Source organism: Ammospiza caudacuta, chromosome 1, assembly GCF_027887145.1.
Source record: "Ammospiza caudacuta isolate bAmmCau1 chromosome 1, bAmmCau1.pri, whole genome shotgun sequence".
NCBI classification, from domain to species: domain Eukaryota; kingdom Metazoa; phylum Chordata; class Aves; order Passeriformes; family Passerellidae; genus Ammospiza; species Ammospiza caudacuta.
This window is the reverse complement of record NC_080593.1, coordinates 21179392-21205876: the sequence shown is the minus strand read 5'-3', so window position 1 is coordinate 21205876 and position 26485 is coordinate 21179392. Positions and strand designations below refer to the sequence as shown.

General features: G+C 40.7%; 1 protein-coding gene across 1 annotated transcript in view; it reads right to left on the bottom strand.

The window, feature by feature from the left end:
• Positions 1-12594: 12594 nt before the first annotated feature.
• ST8SIA6 (ST8 alpha-N-acetyl-neuraminide alpha-2,8-sialyltransferase 6) overlaps positions 12595-26485 on the bottom strand; it is a 45214-nt gene continuing 31323 nt past the window's right edge. Inside the window, exons 8-9 of the mRNA XM_058814136.1 lie at positions 24249-24721; positions 12595-20123 (exon numbers count right to left, since the gene is read on the bottom strand). Of these exons, the coding sequence (XP_058670119.1) occupies positions 24253-24721 (469 nt within the window). The 3' untranslated portion in view covers positions 12595-20123; positions 24249-24252. The remainder of the gene's footprint in view (positions 20124-24248; positions 24722-26485) is intronic.

Genomic DNA, 26485 nt, shown 5'->3' with positions numbered 1-26485 from the left:
TTCAAGGAGCTTTTCTTCTGGCCTGCAAGGAGCCTTCTTCTGGCTGGTGGCTCCCTGCCTCAGTGAGTGGCACAGGGTGGATGGTATGGCTGCAAAGGGAGAGGTGCTGCTTTCTCCAAAAACTGCCCAGCAGTTATTCTCTGCTACTGTCAGCAGGACAGGAAGATGTGTCAGACTTGTCAGACAGCACATAAATAAATACATTTTCAGGATGGAGAAGTGTGGTGGGTTGAACTCGGCCAGCAGCCAAGCGCCTACAGAAATGCTTGCTTGTCCTTGTCACTTCCAGTGAGGTGGGGGACAAAAAAGGAAGAACCAAAGTAAGAAAATTGGTGAGTGGAGATAAAGGCAGTTTAATAGGTGAAGAAAAAAGTGGGGGGAAAAAAAGGCAATCACACACTATCCCCCACAACCAGACAGAGGCCTACCGGGTCTCTGAACAATGACCACCTTGGAAACCTTCTTCTTCCTTTACCTCAGTCTTTATTGCTGATGATTGAGCTGATTGAACATGACATTGTATGGTATGGACTATCCTGTTGGCCAATTCAGGGAATTTGTCCCAACTGTGCTCCTTCTCAGTGTCCTTCCTACCCTCAGTCAGGCTTGTTGATGGGTCAGAGTGGGAAACAAGAAGGCCTTGATGCCTTGCAAGCACTGTTCAGTCAAAACTTCAGTGCACCTTCAACACTGTTTTAGTCACACATCCCAAGCACAGCAGCCCAGGGCTGCTGTGAAGATAGTAAACTCCATCTGGGCCAGAGTCAGCCAAGAATCTTGCAGGAACTCAGATGGGGGTGTGTGTCTCTGTACCTGGTAGTGGGGTGGAGGCCCTATACAAGATCTGAAAATGACCCAAATTCAAATCCTGTATTTTCCAAATTAAGGGGAGGGTTTAAAGCCCAGATCTCCCAACTTAAGACACCTTATAGAGTTTATGGGTGTCAAGAAATGTATGAGCTGAAGATCTCTGCCCTTTTATGCAACCAGCTTTGTAATACATAGAAAAGTGAGTAATATGGGGAGGTTTTGCAGTCTGAAGCACTCCATGTGCAGACCAGATTTCTGTTCCCATCTCTAGCTGTTGTTTAAATACTGCAAACATACCTTTGCTCCCACCTACTGTAAACCATTACAATCATATTTTTAAAGGTTATTTTGCAAATTGGAGATGTTAATTACAAACATACTTTCAGCTCCAGCAGTCCTTCTTTGATGATGCTTTCTGGAGTGCATGACAGGTTTGCTGCCTGGCTTCTTCTCTCAGCTCTTAGTGCCCTATAGCTGAGTGGCAGTAGAAGTGTGTTTCTGTACCACCCAAAGCACTTTCCCTGATCTTTTAGGCTAAAAAATACTGGACTGTGATCTAGGAAGGGTCTGGAGTGGGAAATTCTTGGATTGGTAAGGTATGCTTCTATCATGGCCAAATCCTGTTCAGTACTCAGTTACTCTTAAAATGAAAAAGCTTTTTCTTATATGTTAACAGAATTTCTTATTTTTCATTTTATGCCCATTGCCTCTAGCCCTTTTCCTGGACACCACTGAGGAGAGCCAGGCTTTGTCTTTGGTACCTCTGCCACCAGGTATTTATGTGATGTAAATTGATGCGATCCCCCTGAACCTCCTGTTCCTCAGGCCAAAGAGTCACAGCTCTCTCAGCCTCCCCTACTCATATTTCAGGTGCTCCAAGCGCTTCATTGTCCTTGTCCCTTGGCTCAGCTTGTTCCAGTACGTCCATTTCTCTTGTACATGGACATGGCACTGCAGAGGGTCTCACCAGGACTGTGCAGAAGGGAAGGATCACCAATGAGGTGAAAACGTCCCCTCATTGTATCAAATTTCACTGACTAGTCATAAAAAGGATCCATAGAAAGTGGTGGCCGGGCAGATGAGGGGGGAAGTAAAGGCCAGAGCTCTACAACAACATAAGAAAAGACATTTTGGGTCAGGCCAGTGATCTGCCTGATCTCCTACACGACTTTCTGGGAAAAAGGTCACAAGAAACAGGGCTCCAATTCCTGGAACAGCCTTTATTTTAAGGCAAAGAGAAATTCAGGGGCTTTTTGAGCCAGTGGCTTTATCCAGACCATTGATGAAGTTGTCTGACTTGATTTGAGTAATTTTATATTTTTAGTTTCCAACAGAGTGAATTTCATAATATGACAGTGTTCCAGGGAAGAAGATTTCCTTTTGATTATTTTATCTTTATTGTCTGATCATTTTGTTGACTTTCCAGGAGTTCTTGTGTTATGAAACTTGGTAAATAATTATCCTGTGCTCAATCCCCTCCATGTTATCCCTCATTTGACAGATTTCCCTTCCCTGCAAGTGTTCAAGGACAGATTGGATGGGATGGATGGGACAGATTGGATGGATCTGAACACCTGGTCTAGTGAAAGAAGTCCCTACCCACAGTAGGGAGGTTGAACTTTAAGGTCTCTTCCAACCCAAAACATTCTGTGAGTCTATGATTCTCTACTTGCTCTCCTCCAGCATATTTGCATGGTTCAATATCTATGGTGCCTCTCATCAGGAAGTCATCCTGTAACCATAATAGTCCTCATCACTCTACTCCTCATTCTAGTTCTGCTGTGATCTATTTAAAACTAGGTGACTAAGAACAAGTGATCTTCAAAACATATGCATTGGAGCAGTGCAGAGAGACATAATGAGAACTCCTGTTTTGTGCTCAAAGTAAGTAAAAATATTCTAGCTACTTTTTTGATCACTGCTCAGTACTGGTGATGTTTTCAGAATGTTATCCAAAGTGACTCAAAGATCTATTTCCTAAGGACAAACAGCTATGAGTTATTTTTCCCCCTACTTTGCTGTCACTGACATTAAATTTTCATTCCCTGTTTGCTCACCCAGTTATGCAGGAACACAATACTCTTCTGCATCTTTGAGCTCAGCATTAACATTGATTGCCCTTTTTTCTTTTGTCAACCTGCTGGACAGCCTTGGCTAGGCCCCTGGGGAACATATTGAATGGTCAAGTCCAATGTACAAATACTTGTAGGAGGCCACTGACAGCTTCCTTCAGCAGTTAAGGCTCTCCATAATTTCTGTCATTTCCTGCCCTATGGCTTAAAACTTGGAGAACATGACCTTTGTACCTCTTAGAAATCTGAAGTTACGTAACATTTTTTTTACAAAATCTTCCATCTGCACCACCCTTACACACAAAGCTTGTACAATCCTACAGATGTTTCCACCACATCCATGAAGCCTGACTTCCCTGGGGAAAAAATGTGTGTGGAATCCTACCCAGCACAGCTGTTCTCACAGTTCCTCCTGATCTTTCCAAGTAAAAACACTAGCATTGTTTCTCCCTAGATTTCAGCATCACCCTGTAGCCTCTTTTTGAGAGTCTGAAGTTATACTAACCATTGTCTGCTCCTCTGACACCAGATGCATTGCAGTTCACAAATTAGCAGTTTCCTGCTCAGTTGCTGCAGAGCTGCTTGATGGTTGCCGTTCTGCCTTCTTCTTACCTGTCAATGTATTGATTTGTTTCAAAATCTTTTCAGTTTGAGATTGTTCTTCATCTGTCTCAGGGGGCTCCTTCACCTTTTCCTTAATGAGCTGCATTCATCTAAGTTTTTTCTCATTTTTGCTGAGTAATCTTTCTACTTCTTGACTATCTCACTTGAAGCTGCACTGAATTTCTGGCAGACATCATGGTTTGGATGTGCCTGAAAGTGTTTTTTATTAGCAACTTGGCACTTGAACAGGTATTTGATCCATATCATCAGAGATCTGCTTTTCAACTGACAGATTTTCCTGGGTTTCCTATTTGGGCATGACTTCTGTCAAAGTCTAGTAGTTCCTTTCACTGTCCTTTTAAACTTGGGTGGTGCTTTCTGTGTTTTTTTTCCTTTTCCTTTTTCTGGAAGGCTTTTCAGCATGATAATGGGCAGTTCTCATTTTAATATGGTGTCATTAGTTGAACCTTAACTAGTAAGTAAGTGCCACACAGTCGCTTGCTCCCTGCCCCCTCACCCCTGGTGGGATGAAGAGAAGAATCAGCTAAAGTAAAACCCAGGAAGTGAGATAAGAACAGTTTAATAATTTAGATAATGTCTAAAGTATTACTGCTACCAATAATAAAAATTACAATGAAAAGGAAGATTACAAAAAGAAAAAGAGAGTGGAATAAAACCCAGGAGGAAAAAGTGTGCATACAACTTCTCACCACCCTCTGACTGATGCCCAGTCCATTCCTGAGCTGAGCTCTGCCCCTCTAGGTCAACTACCCCCAGTTTATATCCTGAGCATGAGGATCTGTGGTGTGGAATATCCCTTTGGCCAGTTTCATCAGTTGTCCTGGCTCTTCTCTGTCCCAGCTATCTCCTCACTTTCAGAGCATGAGACACTGAAAAGTCCTTGGCTCAGTGCAAGCACTGCTCAGCAGCAACCAAAACATCAGTGTGTTATCAACATTATTCTCATCCTGCATCCAAAACACTGCCCTGTACTAGGGAGAAAATGAATTCTATTCCCACATGAAACCAGGACATAAAGTGTCTCAAAAAATATCTTTGTGTCTATCAGCATTTTCATTTTTCTGGCTTCTAGGTCTTGTTGCAGTTTTTTGTTTGTTTTTTGGGGGTTTTTTTGTGTGTACATCATGCAGCTGCTATACCCACCACTAACCTCTCTACTTTCCTCACAGGCTGTAAGTTTCTTGTCTCTCTCTGTCCTTTGCAGGATATGTTTTCAGCTTTTCTGTTCTTTAACCCACAATTCTCTATCTGCCTTTTCCCTGTGGGTAGTAGAGCTCCTATGTACCTACCTAACTGAATGTGGAGCAATTGCTTTGAACTTCACAGCATTTCTTTCAGACATGAAGAAAAGCTTTCAGATGCCAATTTGTCATTTTCCCCCAACTTGATTAGATGGACTAATGAAACATAGGACTTTTATCTACAGACCTTGACTTACTGTCATCAGATGAACAAGCACTGTAGATGCTCCCCACATGGGCTGACAGGGAATGACTTAACCACCATAGACTGTCCCACCTCCCCCAGCCAGGGAACAGGGCAGTCTGCTGTGGAATGACAGATGGAGCAGCCCCAGCCCAAGGTATCAGGCACCTCCATGGAGGTGACTGATGTAGAAGATGTCTACTCTGATCAGGAAGAACAAGTAGATGAGGCCTTTCACAGCCTCCCATTCTCTGGCTCTGGTCCTCACAGCAGAATGTAACCACACCAATATCTGCTGGAGGAGGAGCACAGCCTTGGAGGCTCCTAGAGAGCATTGATGAAAACATCCAGACCCAAGTGACCAAGGAGCCAGTAGGGAGAGCTCCTCTGCTGGACCTCACACTTATAAAGAAGGGAAGGATCCCTGAGGATGTGAGAGTCAAAGGCTGCCTTGACTGCAGTGACCAAGAGATGGTGAAGTTATCCTGAGAGGAGGCAGCAGGGCAAAGACCAAGATCCCAACCCTGGCCTTCAGGAGAGAAGACTTTGATTTCTTCTGGGATCCACTTAAAAGAGTCCCCTGGGATAAAAGCCCAAAGGCAAGAAAGGTGCAAGAAAGCTGGTTGATATTCAACAATCACCTTTCTTGTGCTTAAGAACAATCCATCCTAAAGAATAGGAAGTCAAGGAAAAGTGCTGGGGGCCTGTGTGGATTGTTAAGGAGCTCCTGGAAAAGCTCAGAACTCAAAATGAAGTATGCAGAAAGTAGAATTAGGGTCAGGTGTGATGGGTGTGATAAATGTAGAGACACCTTTTGAGCTAACAGACATGGTTAGGAAAGAGTCAAAGCCATCCGGAATTCTGGCAAGGAATGTCAACAGCAACACGAAAAGCTTCCATGAATACATAAGGGGCAATAGGAAGACCATTGAAAATGTGCACCTGCTGCTGAAAGGGGCAGATGTTCTGGTGATGCAGGGCATGGACAATTCTGAAGTACCTAATGTCTTCTTCACATCAGCCTTTGTTAAAAAGGACAAAAATCAGGAATCCTCAGAGACCAGCATGAAAGATTGGAGCAAGAAAGTTGTACCTTGGTGGAAAATAATCAGGTCAGAGAACACTTAAACAAACTGGACATACATAAACCCCTGAGCCCCAAGAGGATGTGCCACTGAGTGCTGAGGGAGCTGGCTGATGTTGTTGTAAGGCCACCTTCAATTTTTCCTTCCCTTGCTTCTGATGGTTCTCATATTTCCATGTGAAACAGTCATCACAGCCTTCTCACAATAGAACAGTGTCCCTTGTATTCCACATCATCAACCTCCAGCTTTTTTGCACTTTACTGCTTCACACTTAGAGATATGTTGACGTTTAAGGTAAGGCATTACATGGGTAAAAACCTACATGAATAAATTCTCCATTCTGTGGTCTGACTGGAGTGTGCTGGAGCTGTTATGAGGGTAAGAAAGAGAAGCAGAGGTGGTAGAAATGCTGCAGGATGAGAAAAAACAGATTTGTGTAAAGGTTATAAAGATTTGGAAAACCACTATTTTATGCATGAGACAAAGTGCTGAACTGGTCTTCTACCTTTGCTCAGCTCCTTTCCATGCACCCAAAGCAATTTCAAATAGAGGATTTGCTTTTCATCTCTCAAATATTATTTCTGTTCATCCAAGAAGCCCTTCCCCAAATGTACTGTATATCACTGGGGACCTGCTCTACACTCCAAATGTTTTTTTCATGTAATAAATACTTGACATTTAGAAAAATTGCTTCTAAATTTACACAGTGCAGAGCTCACAGTTTGAGATTACCCTCCAAGCACCCTGAAGTGCCAGGCGCATAAATAAATAATTTTGCAAATAGATTCTCATTTATTAGTTTTGTGAGAGTATTTTCACTTCTTGGACATGGGTGATTACCAAAGGACGAAAGAAGCACTTCTGGTTTAAAATTCATAGTAAGAAAATGCAGGAGAAAGGCTGATCAAAAAGGTTAAATTGTCTCCCTGATGTTTTGATGTTTTCTATCTTTGTAATTTAGATTTCATAAGTATAGTACTGCATGTTTAAATTGTCCAGTTGTGTTTCATGTCATAGCCAGCCACATATACCTGTGTGAGAAACAGCAGCAGGAGGTAAACTGCCATTTTCAGGGACAGGAAATACTGCAGGTCTGTCTGCAGGTCATGCATGGTCTCCATCATACAGGACATAAATCGTACTATCTACTCCCATAACACTACTGGGAGATGACCAAGCATTACTGTCCCCATTTCAGAGAGGGAATCATATAGGACTAAGTGCTTTGCCATAGAGAATGCCAGGGATTGCTGTCTACTCCCACTACATAAAAGTTGAAAAGTTCCCTACAAAGGCATTCTTCCATCTGAACTGCAATGTCTCACCTCATTTCCAGGTGTGTGGAAAGTGAGAAAAGATTCATGATGGCCATGAATTCCTTGGCACCTGTTATCACTATTACCTGTGAGTAGTGCCTGTGCTGCACAGGCCAGAGTACTGATGCAATTGATGGTGCCATGCAAGGATACAACCTTAACCACTAAATAAGGTGATCTTTTCACTTACTTTTGCTGCCAAAACCCTAAACCTCTTGTTCAAACTGTCTCTCTGCTGCTGGGAGGTGAGGGACATAACAGCACCGTGATGGATGGGATTAAGGGCCTGCTTCTGACTACAGAAGGCACCCTGGGACAGGCTGGATAGGCCAGGCTTTTCTTCAGCACAGACCGAGCCTTAGCAGCCAAAACCACAAGGGCCAGGGATCCTTGGATATGTGTTCAGAACCCTTGAGCCCAGGGCCTTCAGCTCAGGGAGTGCCTGTGTTTTTGCATGAAGCCTGTGAGTCAGTAGCAGTGATACCCCTGATGATTCCAGCCTGTTGTTTTGGTCTAGGTGTGACAGAACATGGCTTTTTGGCCAAGTTAACACTTTAGTGAAGCTAAAGATGTTTGACACTTTTTCTGACAAATGACAGATGAAGCCATGTGGAACATATTAAGGAAGAGGGTATGGGGAGTGTCCCTGTTAGCACAAAATCTTGGTTTTACTACAGCTTACCTCTTTTCCAAGTGCTGCCCAGTCAAGCTTCATGACATTCCCTTTGTAGCACTGTGTCACAGAGAACTGGCCTCCAGGTTACTGTTGCTTACCTCCAGGTTCTGGCACCACCAGGAAGATCTCCACGGCTCCCAGAGTCCCTCAGAGTCACAGTTACTTTATGCCTTGCTAATGAATTTATCCAAGGGAAGCAGTGAAAATCCCTAAGTGAAAGCTGTTTGACTTGCAGTGCTAGATCGACAAACTAAGCTAAAGCCAAAGCACAATCGGATTAAACCACTTTTAATGTGTCTATTCAGGGCTGCACAGCAGCTGGAGTACACAAATCCAATACTGATTTCAGCAGTGAGCATTTGATAAAGAGCTTTTACATTCTGATTACCTTTTTTGTGACTGTGAAAATTGTTTTTAGAGGTCAAAGAAATTAAGTTCACTAGGTTTGTTATTCACAAAAGTTAATCTACACCTATTCTCTTTCAGAGAATCCTTATCAACCTGATCTCTTAATATACTGTCTCTAAGGGATGTTATATATTCTCCTACTTAGCTACTATTTCCCTGCTCACAAGGAGTAATGCCCCAAGGTAATGATCAGGCCTCAGTCGGTCCTGTGTATGAATAAGGAAGGTGGTAGCTCAGTCTGGGGTTGCACCTGCATTTCACCCAGTCCCTCACAGTGGAACACTGAACTATGGGCCAGCTACTCTACACTCCCTCTATAAACCAGAGAATCCAGGATTTAACACAAGCTAATTTAGACACCTAAAACAAACCATTGTATTATACTCCACTTCCCTCCATGACTATAAATGGAATCCACAGTGGCGACTCTGAACTGTAGTGATGACACCTGCAGTCAGTTCCATGGAAACCACCTTTGGTGTGAAAATGCATCTACTTCAGTTCTCTGCTCAACTGTGCAGCATTGAACTCTTCATCTTAGCCATACTCCCTTCCCTTCTTTTTCTTTCCCCCTAGTCTGAGGTCACTTTGCAGTGATCTTTCATCTCAGCTGATCTCTTGCTGTTTGACTTTTGAAATTAATATCCTCAGCAAATAATTCGGCTCCTGCAGAGCACATACAACACAATCAGTATAATTACTTCATGTCATACCTCACTTGTCACTTCACTTTAATGCACTGCAAGTAAGATGAACTTGAAAAATGCTCTAAGTTAATGTTCTCATAGTTTCTGTTTTAGACTCTTCTGAAATATGTTAAATGTATTCAGAAAAAGAGATTTTATCCTAGAAATTATTATCTGTATTACAGGGCCAACAGAGTTCAGAGCTCTATGACTCAGGCACTGTTGAAAAAACATTCAATGTAATAGGGAAAGTGTAGGACATGATGGGACTGATCTAGTAAATGGAGGTGTTTATGATGTAGAAATTTATATATATATTTCTGACTATGAAGGAGCCTCTTGTACTTAAGGACCATGGAGATTGGCATAAGTCTCCCTACCTTGAACTGGAGACTGTGGGTGGTGAGATGAGTCTCAGGCTTATTCCTCCTGTCGCCTCACTCAGCTTTGAGCAAGGTGAGGTGCCTCCCACTCTCGCCCATTCAGTGCTTCAACATATTTGGCTTGTAAAAACAGCACTTAATGGAGAACTATGAATTCAATGTCAGAGTACTGCAATCTTCCATTTTAGGTCACTCCTTCTGCCACTTAATAATCACAACCCCTCATCCTTTCTTCCTAACCTTTCTCCATGATGCATCACACACAAGCCTATCCAGAGTATCTTACACCTTGTCTCTTACTCTTCTACTCCAGTGCCTCAGAGAATATCATTGTCTTGTTTTGTTTGTTTGTGTTTTTTTTTTTTTTTTTAAGAGAATAAGCTAATTTAAAATCCAGCTAGAGAGGAATCCTTTTGCTTCTCCTTTCTGTCATAATCCAACTTCAGGACATTTACTGAGGCAGCATACCACCACCTACCTCAACTCCTTCCTCTACTACAGGTGACTCAGAGCATCATTGCCACCTTTCAGGCAGGAACCTGAGGGTGAGGTTGGCAGCCCAGAGGCAGGAGCTGTGGCTGTGCTCTGTGCACACACAGTGGGAGGCTGCAGCCCACTCCTGCTGTCCTGCCTGGGCTCACAAAAGTGTTTGCATATTGTTCAAGAGAAACTATCAGTATTAAAGGGGCAGTTCAAACTGAGGGACCTTTACCGAGTGATTTTATTAAAACTCTACACATAATAAAAGAGCAATTTTTGTTCTTATAAAGATTAAAAGCTAAACAAAAAGAATTAATGTCCCTACAGAGTTGGATTTACACAAACACCACTGTGCTTCAAATTCAGTTAGAATATTTATGCCTTAACAGTCTCTAAAATTACCTAATAAAAGTAATTTAAAATATGAAAGTTATTCCATTTCTAATGCTTATATAATTTTCCCAGTGCACCCGACATTTCTTTCTCTGATGACACCAGCAGTATGTGAGCTCCTGGACTAATTCAGCTTTGCTTCCCTGTGCTGTACAAAACAGACAGCAGCTTAAATTCAGTTCTCACTGGGGTCTCTTTTTTTTCATTTATATGATAAAATATCTGCAGTGCTATACTTAAGAACTAATGCTTTCATTATGGTATCTCCATTAACCAGATGGTTCCATCTATCAGTCTGCAGTGGCCACGAGACCTTAACATTCCTATTTAGTATTAATTTGCTCTGGTGCAGAGTGAGGATGACACAGACATACAGGATGTAAGATACAGGATGGAAGAGGCAGGCTAAAACTCAGCCATGTATCTCAAAACTCAGGCACATTTAGTTACCAGAACTCAGGCATACTGGGATCCTTGAGAAGGAGGCAATCTCTCCTCACCTTTTAAAATGCTGATGTCTTCCTCAGCCCATTTGTGTATCGTTCCAGCTGCTGGCTGGGCTGTGGCTGTGATTTCCTAGCCCACTGTCATGGCTTTTAGCTTGTGGACTTTGGCCATGCTCTTCTTCTGGATTAAGCAAGTGGCCTCATGTTGCAAAATCTTCCTATGACATTTTTGCTTAACAGAGGCAATAGGAAAACCTAACCTGGTCTTGGACCATATAATTGCTCCTGGAAACATTCCTTCTAAAGCCCTTCTAACACCAGTGACCAAGTGTTTCCCACAGCAGCAGTGCCCTCTTGCTGGTAGCTGCTCTGGCCTGAGGAGCATGGTTTGAGCTTGGTGTGATGCAGAGGTACAATGAATGCAGGACAGGCACAGCCTCAGTGCACAACCACTTCCCTCCCATTCTCCTCTTGTCCAGCTGACTTTTCCCACACTGCTCCCCTTCTATACAGGAAATAACAGCAAGACAATGCTTTGTTTGGGGCTGCACTCAGCTACGCAGTCCAAATCACCTGGCAGTGCTGCTCTTTCAACATTTGGCTGTTCATAAATATTTGAGATGGCTAAGTTCAATCTAATTCACTTTCTTCAGCAGAAATCACACTTCTGATTTAGAACCTGCTCTGATTATGGGGACACATTTGCATCTGCATCACTCATATATGCTATTCCAGCTGCCAGCACAGAAAACAAAGGAAACCCTTTGGTTCTGATAATCAGTGAAAGACTCATGCACTATGGGAAGGAGATAGGCCACAAAGATCCAGATCTTAATCTTCAGGCAGAAGTCAGTTGATGGTCCATGAGGCCAAATAAAAGCTTTCAGTTCTAAACCTCTGTTCTGTGTGCAATAAAATTTGGCAATTGCAGTTCAGTCCCTAGAGGGCCCTAAAGGATAATAGTCCTGCTCACAAAACAGCTGCATGTACACATTTAACCTGATTCAACAAGGCAGTCAGCTTCTATTTGGAGAAGTCATGGTAAGTGGCACAGAAGTTCTATGACTGCCTTCTGCCCAAAAGTAAAAAGTAAAAGCTTGGAGGGAAAATTCTTTCTCTGAATCCTATCTGTTTGAAATTCATCAATTCATTCAATCTTTGTATATGACCAAAACCTGTATTAAGAAAAAATCCCAACGTAAGTGCCTAAAATATGCATAGTAATCTACTAGATACACATCTATCAGACATGTACTGTGGTATTTTGTATAAAAAAAACTTTTGCATCTGTTGTTTAAACATTTTCCATTAAACATTGTTTTTGAAACATTTAGTTATTTTTATAGATAGTTTTCAAATTTAAGAGAGATGTTTCAGAAGAAGATGGTAACAATTGTGTTTTCTTGTTTGGTTCTTTTCCATATTTGATGTTTCTTCAATAATTAATTTTTGAAAGTATTTCAAGTCATTAGAAGTAACAAAAGAAGATGGTTAATTATGTTGCCATTCAAGAACAGAAAAGACTGAAATCACTTGAAGGTACCATTTAAGCAACAGATATTTACACATGCACCAGTGCCCCAATCCTCTATACTTGCCTTTAAGCACAGATTGCTTTTTAACTTGCACAATTTTAAGGAACTGTCCACATTTCCACTGTCTGTTGCTACAACTATTCTAGATGATTCAGACTAATGCATTTCATATGCTGCTGCCTCAGGAGACATATTTTTTGTTGTTTAGTTTCAAGAATTCACAAAAGAAAAAACCCACCACCATTATGCCTAACAAGTCTTTATTTACAAACATAAATTGCAAAAATATTCTATTACAGAACAGGGAACAAGTACAGATTTCTAAGTATGCCTTATAACAATGAAACCATTGCCTCCTTGACAAAAAATCATCAGGCACTTAAAACAGGAAAACAAAGTACAAATTAAACCAGCTGTAACAGATGACTCAACAATACAACTTCATCTTGGTTTTCTGTAATAAAAGCACACACACGGCTGAGGGGCTCCTGCCTCCTCCTAAACCCTGCGCAGAGACATTTCTATGTTATGCTGCACACATTCTACTCAGACAATATCAAGTTCACATCTGAAAACACAAATAAGTTCAGCACTGAGAGAATCTGAGGAACCTTTTTGGAACAGCAGTAGCAGAGCCTACACTAGCAGCTTCAGAGAGCTTGGTGCACGTAGAGGAGCACAATTATACCAGCCCCACAGGGGAGTAAGCTCTGCTTTGACAATTGCATTGCAAAGAATGGAGCTGAAATGAATGCAAACAATAAACATTTTAAGAGACAATGAAACCTCTGGGCAAAAGCTATCATAGTAACTTTATGAAATTACATTTTGGCACATGGACCAGTCTGAAAAGCCACACATTTGCCATTGCTGAGGAGCAGCCCTGAGTAGGACCTCTCCATTCACCTGTTTCTTCCCTTGCAGATCTTGAACTAAATCAGAAGCAGAGGTTGCCTCTTAGGCCTATCTTAGAAAGGTAAATCTAAGATGCAAGTGTCCAAATGACTAACAAAAATACTCCTCCAGAAATCAGTCAAATGCCCTTAAAATTATTTTGGCTTGTGTGACTGTTTTTTGGGTGGCATTATGTAACTTCCCACACACTTCACTCTGGTGGCATTAAACAAGAAGAATATTTAAAATTATTTTAATTAGCTACTCAAAAGAATATCAATTATATTAACATAAAGAATACATAGGAAGCTGCTATATAAACAGTACTTATAAAAATGCAGAAATGTCAGATGTTATACTTCAATGTCGCAAGATATCAAGAATGAGTTTGTATTGTAAACACTGGCAATAAATAGACCAAGGAGGAAGTGTTTTTAGGGAAACATCTCACAGCTGAGCCAAGAGGTGAGAAGCCTAGCATGTTGCTGGCCTACAGACTTGCTGTGAAGAATATCCTGTTGTTAGGGACTAAAGTGAACAGTGAGGAATTTAAACCCAGCAATACTGACAATAGGCTATCCTGTCACAACCATTTGCATGATTCATTCTGATGGGCTCTTGCTTTGAAACCAGGATGGGATCATTAAATACTTCCATCATACACTGTGAGTTTTCTCCCTCACTGGAGAAAAGAGGGATGAAAGACACAGAAGTACCAGGTGCAGCAACACTCATGTATTGCTGAAGGTACACCAGGATTTAACAAAAGACAGACTTGAATGTTCTTTTGATGGCAATGTGAGGATGCTGGCTCCAGTCATAGCCAGACTGTTTTCATCCTTAAACCAATATCTGCCAACACCTGGCGCCCCAAGGGCTGTTATTGCCTGTGCTCAGAGTGATGTGAGCTCAATCACCACACACCACAGTACTACACTGACTCCTTGCTCCAGGGCAAACTCAAGCTGAAGTTCTCCCATCGTGTTAAACTCTTGCTGCACTGCTGGAATCTCGACACCGAGAGCACACTGACACTTACTCCTGTAGCTGTAACCCAGTAACCCCGGGTCACTCCCCTGCTGAGCCATGTTCCCAGAATAGGAAGGTATTCTGAAATGTGCCCTTATGAAAGGAGACCACCAGATAACAGCAATAGTCCCTTTGTTCAGTGGCAGGCTGCAGAGTGTTTCTGCTCTACTTGATCATAATGATAATTTCAAGCCAATTAAATACTTTATGAGAATCTAGAACAAAGGTTAATAAATGTAAATCTGCCCACTTGTTGTACGCTGTGGGTGAAAAGCCTTAAGGATTTCCCCAGAGTACCCTGAGAGACTAGCTGCATTTGAAATTTTTCTGTCCAGAAACTCAAAGAAGGATGGTCCTGCCTAAAGTGAGAGAATTCAAAATAAAGAGAGTTGTGCCTTCTAAACTAACTGCATGCCCCCTTGTCACTGTTGTTTGCTAGCAGACCCAGAGATTAAAGAGATTTGCTGCTGAAGTACCACAAGATGAAGAATTACTTGGCTTTGAATATTTTCAACTAAGATATGTTTAATTAAAAGGCTCATGTGCAAGAAATCTACTGCTTCAGGGCATGCAGCAAGTGGCTATCAGCTGTTTGAGTTAGAGCTGTTGCAGAATAAAGCACTCCACAGAATATTCCTTGGGTTTGATCACACAGACTCGTGGATGTCTGCTTTGTGGACCTGAGTGTCCCTGGAGGAGCTACTGCCTGGATATTCAGAACCTCCCTCCACAAATCTGTCACAGGAGAGCAAGTTACAGGACAAAACAAGATCTGTAGGTCAAATGGATCTAAACCTAGATTGCTGTGTCAGGCTGCAGCTCCACCATGGAGTCTGTGCAGGCTCAAGGTGTACATGCTCAATTAACCCAGATTAATTAACTGATCCAGATATTTGCACTAAATAAAATCAACTAATACCTAACAACAGGAATATTTTCCTAGTAACTTAGAGAGCCACAGAAGGTCAGAAGTCACCTAGATAATTTAGTTTCTTTTCCTGAGTCACTCAAGACAGACAATTTCATCTTTTGTCAAGCATGATGGCATGTCAGTCGTCTCCCTACGGTACAAAGGAAAGAGAATCGAAGTGAGAGTAGCTGGTCTCAACCCCCTCAGGCCTCATTCATCTCTGTTCTCTGCAGATGCTGTTTTAGATGCTGGGATTAGAAGAGGCTGAACACAAAGGAATGTTGAATAACAAGCAAGTTTATGCAAGTTTATGATCAGTGAACTGAGAATTTTTTCTGCTTGTCATTTCTGAATCTGCTGGGGTCAGCAGCTGGTTAAAATGACTGTAATGGGAAAGAGAGAAGGGTGAGCAATAATCAGCACCTGGAGTCTTTAGTGTAGATGCCTTAAGCACCTTCTGGCACCACAGGGAAAGATGGGCTCTGGCCCACCAGAACAGCTGCAGTGCTGCCAATCCCTCTTGCAGGGCCCATCTCTCCCTTCTGACCAGGCAGACCCTCAGAGATGTCACCTTCTGAACCTAGTCAAGCTTTTGGGGACCACTGGGTTTGTCCCACAGCTGTCGGATAACAAAAGGCACCTGCTGTGTCCCTGCAGTCCCACCTGCATGGCCTTACCTCCTCCTTTGCTTTGACTGTGAAATTCCCCTGTCTCTTGGCATGAACCAATTTTCTCATTCTGTTGCCATGGTAGGGTTTCACCATCTCAGAGTGCCAAAAGAGCTTGGTGTGGGATAGGCTGAGGCCAGACAGGGCATGCAGGGAGTGAGGCAGCACAAGAACAGGGACTGGACCTTGCAGCCATTCCGGCTGAAGTCACCATGGAGCTACAGACCAACTTCAGCACCTCCAGTCAGGCAATGTATCACCAAGCTGCCTTCCTTGAGGTGTAAACCCAGTCATTTACAGCATGTTTTACTATGCTGCAAGCATAGCAGTGTTTGACTCAGTGTCACACAAACTCCTTAAGACACTAAACACGGCTGCATAGCACTCCACAGGGCAAAGAGACAAATAACCAACTCAAGGCAGCACTGAATCCTGAAGGAGGATGCAACATTAGAGATTCAGAAGAGAAAAAGGAATACAAGCAGGCAGGCAGGCTTTAATCTAATGATGCTGTGATGCAGTCGTGCAAGGACACTGTCAGCTTCTGCAAAGGTACAGTGGAAATATCAGCACACTGTCAGTGTTTCTATCTTTAGAAAACTATTTAATCTCAACATTCATTCCACAGCATGTGACAGCACTGGAGGTCCACAAAACCTAAAAATTAATATTCCTGATGTGAAATAGAGGGAGTTGAAAAGCCCTTACTAACCTTTGGTCAAGAATCCTTAATCCAAACTGACATTGGCTCAATCTTGCAAAAGTGGCATAAACATTCCCAGCCAGGTACAAAATCAATTTATTATTATTAACCTGGCACAGGTGTAAAATAAATGAGAACTATGTATTCAGCTACCCAAGACAACATCACTTCCCACAGTGAGTGTACTTCAGCAAGTCTTGATCAATCTGATGATACCCCGTGCTGCAGAAATGCCACTACTAACTGGCCCAGCCTGTGTCCGAATTAACACAACCCAGCCACCCAGCACCAGTAGCTGTAATAAAGCTGAGTACAATGTCTGCCCTCCTGCAGAGTGAAGTGGATGCAACTAACATCTCATACTAACTTCATGTCTGGAGCAAGGCCTGAGGACCTTAATCTAAACTCTAACATGGTATATTTTTATTCTATGGAAAGTTAAGAGCATTTGTAGGAGAGGGCAGGAAAGGTCAACAATTCCTTCAAGCATTTCTTATCAGCCCTGTGGTCCATATAAATCACAGAGAGCCTTGAGAGCGTGGAAGATCAGGTCTTCAAGTCATTGACAAGTTTAAACTTCATGGAAACAGTGCTAAAAAGTCAGTGGCTGTCCATACTATAGAAATTTCCATTTGCTCTCAGTAGTGAGTGCTACATCAGATCCCTTCAGTTAAGACCACTTTTCATCAAGGAAGCCAGAACAGATTTCCTCTTTTTGGCTAAATCTCTCTTAAAATGTATTCGATGATCTTTCCAGTAACATTAATACACATGTTTTTCAAATAATGTAGTTGCACAGAAATAGTTCTGACACACAGTAACTTCAGCTTTGTGGTGTGTCATGGTACACTGTTTACATTTATTCTGAGACAGTGCCACATGGAACTAACTAACAAATGCTTTTGAAAAAAGTTGCTGCAAATAAATTTAATTTTCTCCTCTCCCCATCCTCTACTTCACTCAACCAGTTTTTGCCCCTTACTCAGGCTAAACAGTTAACTGAATTTAGTCTGAGCAAAGAATGCATTATCTCTATGTGCACTGCAATTGTTATGGATACTGTGTAAGAACCTGCAAAAGATGTATGAATTCTCCCCAAGACAAACCATGTAGCTGCTACACAGCCAAGATCACCCCACTGCTCTACACTAGACTGGAGTAAGCTACAGTCCTTACATGAACACAGGTGTGCCTTTGTCTGCCTGGATGAAATGCAGCAAGACTGCCCTCAACCTCAGCTGTTTGCATCACCCAAAGGACAAACACATCACTTTGCACAGCTTCTATTAAAAACACTCCACATGAGTGATTTATAGCAGAGGAGCTGCTCTTTTGTGAGCAAATTTGTCTTTGATCTATAACTAGGATGTTGCAATAGGCAATCATCCATAACACTCATAATGTGGGTACAGGTTCTTTCAGCAGCCAGCTCTCTGTACATGAGCGGCACATACTGTGGTCAGAAAATGGTAAAAATCTCACACTGGGGAAGAAAAACTGTGAATTGTGATGTTGGAACTAGAACAGACCACAAAAAATCAAACCCCTGTGCTCCCCTCTTCCAGTTACCAGCTGGTAATGCAGATGCACTCATCAGCTCAATTCTGCTGTCTTTGTTTCTGTTAAAAGCTCTACTGACACTCAGAGGTCTACATGTGTATTAGTGGCATCAGTTATTGCCTCAAAGCATTATGTATTTTTACCCTTATTTTCAAAAATGGACTTTATTGCTCATATTTGCAGTCAGAATTTATGGACACTTCTGCTTGGGTAGGAGTAATACTGGATTCTGATATCATTATTCCTGGAAATGGATCCAGATGCTGAATGTGTCTCAATCAACAGACCGGTAACCGTGATGATTGATTCTAATACTTCCAGGAGTGTTTATGTGATTATAAAACTGCTGCAAGGTAAGCATTACTGCATTACAATACAGTAATGCTCTTACAAAGTATAAATTTAAAAGGCTTTTCTGAACCTTGTTTTATAAGGTCCAATTCATTTAAGTGGGATTTTTTTTTTGCAGATATAATCCTCAATGAATGGAATACTGAATGCTCTTTAAATCAGTTGATTTGGGATTTAATGTTGCAGCAGCAAAAGGAATTTTACTAAACAAAATACTTGATGGTATCTGAGTGTAAAAGAAGGACACTCTATCTTTGAACTGACCATTCAGACTCTCAAAAGAGTCAGTGAAACTCTTATCAGAGTCTGGTTATTACAATTTTTAAATTTTGTTTGCTTGCTTGATTGGGTTTCTTTTTCTGCAGTAGAATGTATAAGCATATAAGCAGTAATAGTTAGGGTACAACTGCTTGTCAAAGCTCCTGTAAATGTTAAAATGATTCTTTCCACTGGACTGGTATTTCGCTTTCTCTTGCTGCAGGATGTTGCTCCACATGTATTCTTGGACCATATGGAAAACTTAAAGAACTATGCACAGGTTATAAATTGGATATACTCATTGAATATATTGAATGTAGTCAGTTTTCTCATACATCCTGGTGTAGAGGACCTTGGGGTTGATGGTAAGAGGAACATTCTGCTAATAATGCTTAGTGCAGTTTCACTGTCTGTAGCCACATATGAATACAAGCTTTATTACATGAAAAGAAATTGAATTATAGGCTTGGTACCCATCATCTTTCTAATGGAAATTCCATCTCATGTATGAGCCAAGACACAGAAGTAGAATAGCAATAATGTGTGCAAAGTCATGCCCTACCAGGACTCTGGGGACTGTAGTGTGGAACTGAGGTTCACAGTCCTCATTTGGAGCTGAACAGGACCTTAGACAGGAACATAAGCAAGCAGAGTGGTTTATAAATAATTATAAAGCTCTGGTCCTTCATATATGTGTTCTCAGAATTAACATCACTCATATGAGTGATCCCATTAAATCCACAGCATCATCTATTGCTCACAAAATGAAAGCCCATTAAATCCACAGCACTACTTACTGCCCACAGAATGAAAGCCCATAAACCACTTAACTACCTCTGACCTGAGGGATTTTCTCATCTGTGCACCCTGGGACAAACTAAGAATGACATGGCTCTGAATTAATTACTCCTCTGCAGCTCTTCTCATCACTTCTCTCATGTAGAAAAATGCCAGTATTTACAGGATGAAGTTCTTAATTGAAAACGTTCACTGCCAACTCATGCAGCCACCATACAGAGACTATTGCCTATACTGTGATATCAACAAAACCAGAGATCTTATGTCAAAATATTTTAATGATCGTCTAGAAGAAAAACATGACGAATGTCACATATTGCCACCATCCTGAGATTGTGCTTTGCTACCATTAAACCAGCAGAAAGGAGTTTCAAAATTTTTCAAATAATTGTTACTTTGTATTTTAAAAAATGATCACTCAAAACTTTTTAAATGTAGCAGTCACTGTGTGAAAAAATCACTCCCTTTTCTCCCCAAGTGTAAAATATTTCTCTATTGTAGCACTATTGTAGAACTGTATTATATGCAGTTTAATGCTCACAAAATCACATCAGATCAAATCCAAGACCGAACTGCTGGGATATACACAAATTGTGTCCTTAGGATCATCACCCTGAAATTAAAACAATACAATATGTTATTGGTATTCCCTTTTTAGTAGAAAAAACTGCTTGTTATACTTGAAATAAGACAATAGTTTATTTTTTGTATGCATTGCACCTTCTGCATTAGCTTTTCATCCGTATCTCAGGCTGTGAGTCTGTGAGATCTACTATACAGAATCCCAGGCTCTCAGAATTCCCCTGGCTAAGCTGGAACGCCCATGCCTGGTCTAACTCAAGCATTGGCTCTTTCTAAAGGAGGACTCCTTCATTTGGATACCCTCAGAACCACTCACACTTATCCCAGCTGCTCCACACTCTTCAGGCTTCCTAAGCTAACCAGGTCTAGCCAGTATCTCCATGGGACACATCCATTGCTAATTTGAATGTGGATATGTTCTAAATTATATTATCTTACTCATATTTTGAAATCACCAGAGATTGCAATTATTCTGTTTCCTCAACAGGATAGTTCTGCTGTGGAAAACCAAAACAAAACCCTTCTAGAAATGTAAATACTTATTAATTTGAATTGAAATCTAACATAAATTCTCATTTGATTTAATCTATGCTTTTCTATTCTGATAGGTTTTAACTAAACCAGAAACAATTTATCTCCACTTGTTTCATTACTGACATTATTCTTATAATGTAAATTTAATTCACCTACTGCATGACCCAAGTGTGTGCTTAAAAGCTGTACTGCAGGTGTTCTAAGGCACAAAACCTTTCTTTTAATATCTACTAATTTCATATTGGATAATATTTGCCCAAGTCAAGAACAGTCTGCAAATTGACTGCTTGGCAGGAATTCAGAGGTGTCCTTATTTTAAAATGTGGTATCATTTGGCTCAAGGTAATTATAACTGAACTGTGGGTTAGTTCATATTTCTCTAGCTACACTGGGACACCACAAGCACAAAAGAATTTCAACAGAATTTAAGCTCATGTTGGCATTCTACAGTTATAAATAGGTTATGTGTAACACTATTTATCACTTGGATTGCAGCAAATTTCAAGATTAAAAAATATCACATGCTGACAGAGTTTGGGAAAAAATTATTCTTTTTGATGTTAGCTGCTGAGAAAGTAAGCCGGCATCCCCTTGCTGTAGAGGATGCTGCTCTACCAGCTCCACCTTGAGTGGAGGGAGTCACTACTTCTCTCTGTCAGAAATAAATCACATTTAATTGTTTGGTTGGAGTTAAAAAACTCATACCTACTTTAAACTTTCCAGGTAAGATATGTGGAGGAGAGTTCAGCAGTTCTTACCTCCTAACCACCTGCACACCTCTGCTCAAGCCCTCCTCCCTCAGTCCCTCTGCTCAGACAATTGAGCACTATTTTCTTCCCCAGCTCAGAGGCTCAGTTTCATTCTTCCTTTCTGTGTTTTTTTTTTTTTTTTGTGTTGACTGACTCCTCTGAGCAGATGCTTAAAGCTACTGTTTTGTATGTCAAAGCAACACATACTAATCTGCCCTGCTGTCTTTTCCTAGCAAACAGAAAACCTGATGGATTCTCGGTCAGACAAAATTTGCATTTTAACCAGGCTTCTGGGCAATCAAATTTATGCCAGTCTGATTAATTTATCATCTGACAATTTTTCTAATCACATTTTTTTTCTATTTTTAAATATGAATTAGGTCATTTCCCCTCCTTGAACCTACATTTACTTGAAGCTAATGACATGCCCTTATCAGGTTAAACCAATGAACAAATAAGACTTCCTTCAGCTGCATAGCAAAAATTATTTCATAATCTAATACAAAATAATAAAGACCAATAATTATATTTCAAGATTTTGCTGTTGCTGCATTTTCTGCTTGACCCTCAGTGATAGGTGGGCACTGACTTTAGCCATGACCTGTACATGTCTGTTGGACATAATCATAAAGGTACAGGAGAGGATATTAAGGCAAAAAAAAAAATTCCACTGGCAAGGACGGTGTTTAGGAGCAAAATTGCCAAAAATGATTCACTGGGATGCAATTTTACTCTCCATATAGATGCTCCCAGCAGAGAAGCCTTCTTCACTTCTCACGTACAGCAGCAAACCTTTGTGTCCCAGGAATGTGTGTGGGAGGTTCTGCCTGAGACTTCTGTGGGCACCCACTGGTGTAAGGAACCTACAGCTACCCACTAAGAGGAAAGAACACAGAGCGTGGAGAAGAACATAACATGGAGACTGAAAAGAGAGAGGAGATTGTTGAATTTTTAGAAAAGGTCATCTTCAATAAAATATACTCATTATAGAATTTCATTTATCTCTAATAATTGCTAATACTAGCAGAATGGTAGCTCCTACCGAAACCATTTATTTGGTTTTCTCTTTGTAAATGTAAGTGTAAATGGGGCAGCACAACTTATTCTTCTTGTGTTGTTTTTTTTCTTTACAGCTTATTTGGCAAATTTGGCCACAAGTGGTTTTCAGTCTATCAAGCATGGACAGCATTTAATTAACACATGCAGATACTTAAACATTTCTGTGCCTTCTATCTTCTCTCTAGAGTAAATATTTCTACGGAGCTGGCTTTCATTTTCTTATCTCATGTAGTTACTACAATTAAAATTACACAGTATGTCTCCAACAATTTATACTATTGGAATAACAAATACAATGGAAACTGCTGGATATAAACAGCTTAGCCACTAAGAAAAAATACATTATGTATTTGTTAACCTTTCCAATACACTGCAACCTTTTACAAGCAAAAAATGCAAGTGCTTATATATACAATTCAATTCCTCCTAGGTAATCCCCTGCCATGGACAAGGAGAATGGATTCATTATATGGATTCTAGATCCCTTCTCACAGGTTTTATATTATTTTAATAATCTGAAAGCCATTTATTTTTCTATTTCTTAAAAAACCCCTTGAAATGGAGTAAAATTGTGCCTTCCTGGTACTAACAATCTGCTATTTTAAAACTTAGCATTCTCTGATGATAAAGTAAGTGTGAACATATCTCTGACAACATGTTTTCTAAATATCAAAAAAGGATATTTTCATTTCAGAACCTAGCCAGAAGAAAAGTGCCCTTAGCTTTTAAGCTTGAAATTTCTGGCTTGAACAAGATGATGCTCTCTATTTAACTTGAGCAATACAGTCATGAGATTACATCAGTCCAATTAAAGTATATAGTATACAATGGCAGTTCTACTGTACACATCACTTACTATTATATTAACTTGAACCCCCTGGAAAAATAGAGGTCTGTGAAAGGAGACTCTGACAACAGTATTGTGAGCTCAGGAATTTCTGAGCTTAAAAGACGAAGAAGTATTTATACAAATTGGCCCTACTTTTTCAACAGGGTAAATCAAGATTGAAAACACACATTTCAGAGTCATCTCTAGTGTGTACACAGTAAATTGGCTCAAGGTCAGAGGCCAGACTGTGCTGCATTTCTCTGAGGCAATACACAGAAGGTAGAGGTCCAAGGAGTTGGGACAGATAAAACAAAGGAAAAGGAATGACACTTCCTATATTTGTAGCTCACAGATTCTGAGCTGCCTCTAGGTAAAATGCTCAGCAAGGTCTGCTGTAGTGCATGGCAGCTCCTTTACTGCCATCCACAAGCTGCTCTGCAGCCCTGGGCATGAGTACACACTGCTCCAATCTCCACCCTTTCACAAGAGGCAACGAGGCCAGAGATGATTGCTTCCCCTTCATGGAACAATCCCCATCCTTACTCTGCTCCCTCTATACACATGGAAAGGCTGGGCCAGGATTAGGCATCTCTGAAGATGCTTATCCATTCTGAAGATCACAATGTGTGATAAATAAAGCAATTCTTAAAGGAGTACCCGGGAACTGATACCAAACCAAATATAAGCTGGCAGAGACATGTATCTGAGATAAGGAGACACTTCTGATTGACAATGATTTATGGGGATAATTTGTACTTAGCTATGCTCCAATTCTAATATTCACAATTGGAAAACATTTCTCAACTCTGTGATACATATTTATTCAGAAAGATTCAATCTTTCATTTATTTGGAAATACAACTTTCATAGAGAGTAAGGTAGAAATGTCTCTCTAAGAAGTAACAGTTTCACTCTTTGTAAAACAAGTTTTCCCTTGGCACATTAGTGAAATAAAGACATTTTACGTGGTAAGAATGGAACCTACCTTTTTACTCCAATTCACATTTACCAAACTGCAACTTCAAAATGCCTTTGCCATGAAGCTGAAGGATCTGGTTGTATTCTTTGGGCATTGCATGGAAACCCGGTTTAGGCAGCTGGTTGTCATAATAGTGGTGGCTGATTGGCATCTTCTCTGTGGATTTTGAGAAAGGCCAGAAGCCATAGAGCTTCACATTCTCACACAGCTCAAGGGCAGCACTAGTGATCATAAAACCAGATGACAACCGGTAGGCCTTCACACCCTTAGTTCTCCAGAACTGGGCAAGACTTTTCAGATAAGTGGGGTGAAAAAATATTGCCTTTTGGGCTGCTTTGGACTCTTTCAGAGTGTGGTATACTTTAAAAGACGTGGCTGTGTTGCTTCTGAAGGAAAATGCCGGCAGTAAAAGAAAAGCATCTCCATAGACTGCAATGTTTTCCAGAAATTCTGTCTTCTTTTCATTTAGCTTGTTGTATCTGCAAAGTACAACATTTTAGGAATGGAATGTAGTATTGATACAAACATTACAGACCAGAACAGCACAACTGCACTTCCAAAGATGTTATGAACTCTGCTGCAGCAGTTCAGGCTGTCTACACTGCAAATTTATATCACCCTATTATATGTTGTCATATGTGCAGCTATGAAAATCTGACTCTTGTATAATAAGAACACACTACATAGCATTGAACTGGCAACACAGGAGATACTGAAGCAGATCAAATTCACTGCTAATGAGACTAGGACATGTTTACAGAATTGATCAATTCAAGAAATCAGGAAGAATGCAAAAAAATATTGTGCTCATACCTTCTCTGTTTAAAAATACATGCACTACAATATATACCATATGCGTTTTGTGAAACTTGTTTCTTACATCAACAGGTATACAGAAATCTCTCTTCAAAATCTCTGTGTCTGCCCTTTGTGGATATGCAAGGATGCATGTGAGCAGTCTTGGAGTGTTAAAGATTAGTGTGTCCTCAAGTGCAGGATGTACTTTTAAAATAGCTAAAAATACAGGCATCCCTGTTTATGTCCTTCAACTACAAAAGGAACACATGGAGATCTGTAAAGACTTAGAGCTTTAACTTCACAAAGGACAAGGATTTATTCTCAGATTCTTTCACTCACCAACAAAGAGCAAAGAGTCCTAGCTCTCACCACTGCATAATTCTGTGCTCCCAAATACTGACTAGTGAAATTCCCAAGTTATCTGAGAAGTGGTGCAACTCAACTCATGTCCTCTATAGGTCTGAATTTTCTGAATCATTTAAACATATGGACCACCCCTTTTGGAGCTCAAAGGACTGAGTCCTCTTTTGTAGGTAGTTGTCTATTTGAGCACAGTATTTTCACCTTTTTAAGGCTATCAGAGTTCAATTTTACAGCTCCAGCAGAAGCTGGAAAAATTGGTTTCAATTCCCTTCACAACTCAAGTAGGTTCAAACCCTCTTTTCATGCACCACTTTGAAACAGAGGATAGCAGCCACTGCCATTTCCATTCAAAGCATTCATGGAAAAGTTACCTCTTGCAGAACTAGTGCAAGGAGTGATACACCCTTTCTCAACCAGAAGGGGTTTAAACTTACAGCTTCTACTTCCCAGAAAAGTGCCATTACCACCAGACTCTGAAACAAAATGAATGAGAGGGACTCAGGCCCTCCTTTTGACTCTGAACCTATGTGCATGCAAGAGTCACACAGCCAAAACAAGCAAGAAATGCCTGAGCCTATGTCTAGGAAAAGTGTTTGAAGGGTGAATTTCTGGCCTCTGCTACAAGAATTTTCTCTGGTTTTACTCACTGTAAAATACTGAACCTCCAGGACAGAATTCAAATCTCTATTCTTCCTTAGCTAGAAACCTGGACAATGCAACAGTGTCTCAATCTCCTTTCCAGCTCTGCCACTGTAAGAAGTGTAGGCCAGTTTAATTAGGACACATAAGAGCTGTGCTTTTCTTCAAGAGAGTTCACCTACATTTTACACCCTGACAAACACAGTTCAAAATCTGATTACCCTTAACAATAATAACATCAGACTATGCCAGTATGCAAACAAAGAATTAGAAATTACAAGGAATAATGTTGGAATATGTCTTCTGAGACAAGAAATAAACTTGGTTTTGCTAAATGGTACCAGGCTGCTTCCTCCTGCTTCTTCAAAAGCATTTACAGTTTTGTCTGAATATTTAAAGAAATACTTTTTAAAAATCATAAAAGTCCTCTTGTACTCTCACTT